Below are 4,446 nucleotides of genomic sequence, written 5' to 3'. Positions count from 1 at the left end.
TCGGGGTTGTATACTTCCTTGATGAACCCGATGACCAAAAGCTTTGTAATCTCCTCATCAATGGCCCTGCATTTCTCCTCATCGAAGTGACGCAGGCGCTGCTTCACCAGCTTGGAGCCTAGCTTGATCTTCAAGGCATGTTTGGCGACTTCTCTTAGAATGCCTGGCATGTCTAAGGGTCTCCACACAAAGATGTCTCTATTGGAGCAGAGGAAGTCAGCGAGTGCAGTTTCCTATGTGGAGGAAAGTGTGGTGCCAATGCGCACCACTTTGCCTTCGAAGCCACTGGGGTCTATGAGGACCTCCTTGGTGCCCTCTACTGGCTCGAAAGACCTGGCCGACCACTTGGGATTGGGTGCTTCTTCAATGACCTCCTCCCTGATGGCCGCAAGCTCTTTGGAGGCAACAATTGTCGTGGCATGCTCGCAGCACTCGACCTCGCACTCGTAGGTGCGCTGGAAGGAGGTGCCGATGGTGATGACCCTGAAGAGACCCAGCATCTTCAACTTTAGATAGGTGTAGTTGGGGATAGCCATGAACTTCGCATAACATGGACGTCCTAGAATGGCGTGGTAGGTCCCGTGGAACTCGAGCACATCGAAGGTAAGGGTCTCCATCCTATAATTGGTCAGATTCCCAAAGGTGATGGGCAGATCGATCTGCCCAAGTGGCACAGCCTGCTTTCTAGGCATGATGCCATAGAAAGGCGCCCCGATTGAGCGTTTTAGCATACATGATGTTGAGGCCGCTGCCCCCATCCATTAGCACCTTGGTGAGCCGCATTGTATCGATGATTGGGTCAACCATGAGCAGATATCTTCCTGGCTGCAGGACTCTTTCTGAGTGGTTAGTCCGATCAAAGGTTATGGTGGACTTTGACCATTAGAGGAAGGAAGGCGTGGCCGGCTCGGCTGTATAGACCTCACGGCGCACAAGCTTCTAGCGGTGCTTGGTGTCGTAGGCCACTGACCCTCCGAAGATCATGAGGCAGCCATCTAGCATCGGAAATCCACCATCCTTCCCCTTGGCCTCATCTGCAGCTGGTTTGGGCTCCTTTCTATGCTCCCCCTTGTTGGAGCCTCTAGACTAGAACCGCTTCATGAGGACGTAGTTCTTATATGGGTGCTTAATGGGGAAAGCATGGTTTGGGCATGGCCCTTCGAGCAGCTTCTTGAAGTGGTCTGAGGTACCCTCAGTGGGCTTCTGACCCCCCTTGTGGTTGACAGTGGCCATGAGCAAGCCCTTACACCGCTACTTGTTCTTCTTCTTGTTGGGGCGGTTGGAGGCACCTTCATCGGTGTCCTCATCCCGCTTCGCCTTGCCCTTAAGGCAGTCAAAAATCACCCCAACCGCCTTCTCGCCCGAGGCATGGCTGGTGGTGATGTCGAGGAGCTCCTTGGTGGTTCACAGGCCCTTACATCCTAGCTTGTGAACCAGGGACTCATAGGTGGTCCCTGATAGGAAAGCTCCTATGACGTCGGTGTCGGTGACATTGGGTAGCTCGTTGCACTGCCGGGAGAAGCGCTGGATCTACCCACGAAGAGTTTCTCTGGACCTCTGTCGGTAGTTTTGTAGATCCCATAGGTTCCCAGGATGCGCGTATGTGCCCTAGAAGTTTCCCACGAAGATATCTTTTAGGTCCACCCAACTTTGGATTCGGATGGGCAGAAGGTGTTACAACCACGTTCACGCCGAATCGGCCAGGAACAATGGAAGGTTGCAGATAATGAAATTATCACTATCTGCTCCATCGACTTGGCAAGCAAGCCAATAATTCTTGAGCCACGGTCCAGGGTTTGTTTCCCCAGAGTATTTTGGGATGTTGGTCGGCGGTTGGTACCGCGGTGGGAAGACGGCATTGAGGATGTGTCGGCCAAAGGCCTGAGGTCCTGGCAAGTCAGGACTTGAGCTTTTGGTCCTTGCTGTTGTCGTAGCGTCCACCACAACGAGGATGGTAGCCACGGCTAGCCTCCTCCCTCTCATCACCGTGGGCACGCCTACGGGCATCTAGGGTGTCACGCATGTCATGGTGGAGGCTGAGATGCTCATGCACTGGGACCACGGCGCATGGCCTACCGCCTTGCTACGCCTAGTGGACTAACACTTCCCTATCAGGTCGCTCTGAGGGAGTGTGCTAGCTGTCGTCGAGCTCATGTCATTGGGATAGCAAGCTCTCGACCTGCTGTGTCGCCGCACGCTCAAGTAGCATGTGAATCTCACGATGGGCCCAATGACCCTCGGGTGTCGTGGGCTTTGAAAGCCCCTAGAGCAAGGCCGCCATGGCAGTGACATTCTGGCTTGCCCGGATGAAGTGTGGGAGGGCTTCGTCGTCCTTGATGATCCTCCGGTTCACATCGTAGGCCACAGCGCACGCACGCCCACCATCTCTATGGCGCTCAATCTCTCGCTTGAGCTCTATGCATTCCTGCTCGAGTTGGAGTCATGCTTCTTTGAGCTCTTGGTGCCACATCCTCAGCTGCTCTACCCATAGGCGAGGTGGGGCCCCTGCATCTCCCTCGACCTCATCGTCGAGGTTGTCTGTTGGGATAGCCCCTCCCTCGTGGATGCTTTCGATGTATCCTTTGGGGGTACCTGCCATGAAACATTCCCGCGAGGGGTGATGGCTCCCCTTGCTAGAGTCAAAGTTGGAGGGCAACTTTGATTCTCCCACGAGAAGGTCATGGAAAGATTCTACAATGTATTCGATCATCCCCATGAACTCATCGTTCGTAGGGGATAGGGGCATGCACTGCACCACAAGGTGGCCAACGGTCTCTGTGGCGTGGCGCAGACCGAACGGGAGTGCTATCGGGGTGCTCTAGATGAGGTATTTTAGGGAGAGCGACTCTCCTCTAGCAAGCTGCATCATGACATTGGCGGACGAGAAGGTGTAACGGTGCAGGTCCTCCCAGGATGGTCGGGGTCCTAGGAAGGCGCCAAGCTGGCGCTCTAGCCTCCCGTAATTGAAGCCGAGGAGCTAGTCACTCTCAGGGGCGTAGGCCTCCAGTGCGTGTAGCTGTAGCTCCTCAAGCGCCTCGATGATCGCATCGAGGCCGGTGGAGTGGAGAGGTTGGACCATGGCGGAAACCTACGCCAACTCTCCCTCCATCGTAATGATGAAGTCTAGGTTCCCAAAGCACACATGCGTGCCTAGGACCTAGCTGACGCCGTGACTAGCCATCCGAGGCCTGATGTGGACATCGAGATGCGCAAAAAGCCCCTACCTGGCGCACCAACTATCGGTGTTTTTAGACCACCGATGAGTAAATTTGTATTTACGCGTCTATCTTGGATGGTGTGCTCGGAGAACACAAGGGTTTATACTGGTTTGGGTGAAATATCCCTACGTCCAATTCATCGTTGCTCGTGTTACCGGCACTTGGTTTGCAGTAGGGGTTACAAACAGACAAAAGAGGGAAAGGATCCCAAGTCCCTGGTGGAAGAAGTGAATGGGTGTTGAGAGCTCGATTGCCACTCAGTCGTGTGCTTATGTCATGCTCTTGTGTTCTAATCTCATGTTTTTTCGCCCCCCCCCTCCATGAGGCACCCTGCTTCCCCTTTTATAGATGAAGGAAAAGCGTGGGTTACAGAGGAGGAAAAGTAGAAGAACCAGAGAGAAAGAGGAAGGCTTCTAGGGCCGTCGGATCCTTCTTCTCCTTCATACGGGTCCCGCTGATCCTATAGATGTCAACACGGATGGCTCTATGTCGTGGCCCTATTCGTCATTAGCGCCATGTGCAGGAGTCATCTACCGGTCCTGGCACTCCACTCCGTTTCGACGAACGTCATGGTGAACTAACGCGCCTGTCATCATTCGTATGAGGGTTAGGTAGAACAACACCGGCACGTCCGACACTATTCTTGATGTGAATCCCCAGGTATGGCCCATCTTGGCCACAGGTCACATTGAGGCGTGCTAGCCTCTTCCTTGGCATTAGAGTTTTGACCCAGGCCCATACGCTTGGACCTAGAGTGGTTGGCGATGGTATGGGTCCCCGTCAGACTAGATGGAACCCGCGTTCTCGAGGCCGAGTGAGATGGAGCCTGAGGTCGAACAAGATAGAGCCCCTAGCCATGGGGTCGGGCGAGACAAAGCCCGTGGTCTTGGGGTTGGGAGAGACGGAGCCCGCAACCTTGAGGCTAGGAGAGATGAAGCCCACGGCCTTGGGGTCGGGCGAGACTGAGGCTACGGCGTTGAGGCCGGGCGAGACGGAGCCGACGGTCTTGAGGTCAGGCAAGACGGAGCCCACGGCCTTAGGGTCAGGCGAGACGGAACCCACGGCCTTGGGGTCGAGCGAGACGGAGGCCATGGCCTTGGGGTCGGGCGAGACCTTTTAATACGCCTCGAGCCATCCGGAGAAGTCAGCGTGGGCGCTAACTTCCTTGCTTTGGGTATCCCTACTATCGATGCCCAACACCGATGGATTAAATGCAAAATATACATAT

The 4,446-nt window shown here is 54.9% G+C and overlaps 1 protein-coding gene across 1 annotated transcript; it reads right to left on the bottom strand.

Moving 5' to 3' along the window:
• Positions 1-233: 233 nt before the first annotated feature.
• LOC136523729 (uncharacterized) lies at positions 234-692 on the bottom strand. Its single transcript, XM_066517312.1, has one exon. The coding sequence runs from the start codon at positions 690-692 to the stop codon at positions 234-236; it is 459 nt and encodes a 152-aa protein (XP_066373409.1).
• Positions 693-4,446: the final 3,754 nt, after the last annotated feature.

The sequence above is a fragment of the Miscanthus floridulus genome, chromosome 18, assembly GCF_019320115.1.
Source record: "Miscanthus floridulus cultivar M001 chromosome 18, ASM1932011v1, whole genome shotgun sequence".
NCBI lineage: Eukaryota > Viridiplantae > Streptophyta > Magnoliopsida > Poales > Poaceae > Miscanthus > Miscanthus floridulus.
Note: the sequence above shows the minus strand (reverse complement) of the source record. Positions and strands in the feature narration are given on the sequence as shown.

What these genes read in the sequence shown, in the direction of transcription:
- LOC136523729 (XM_066517312.1), bottom strand. Translation starts at nt 692, where the DNA reads ATGCCTAGAAAGCAGGCTGTGCCACTTGGGCAGATCGATCTGCCCATC.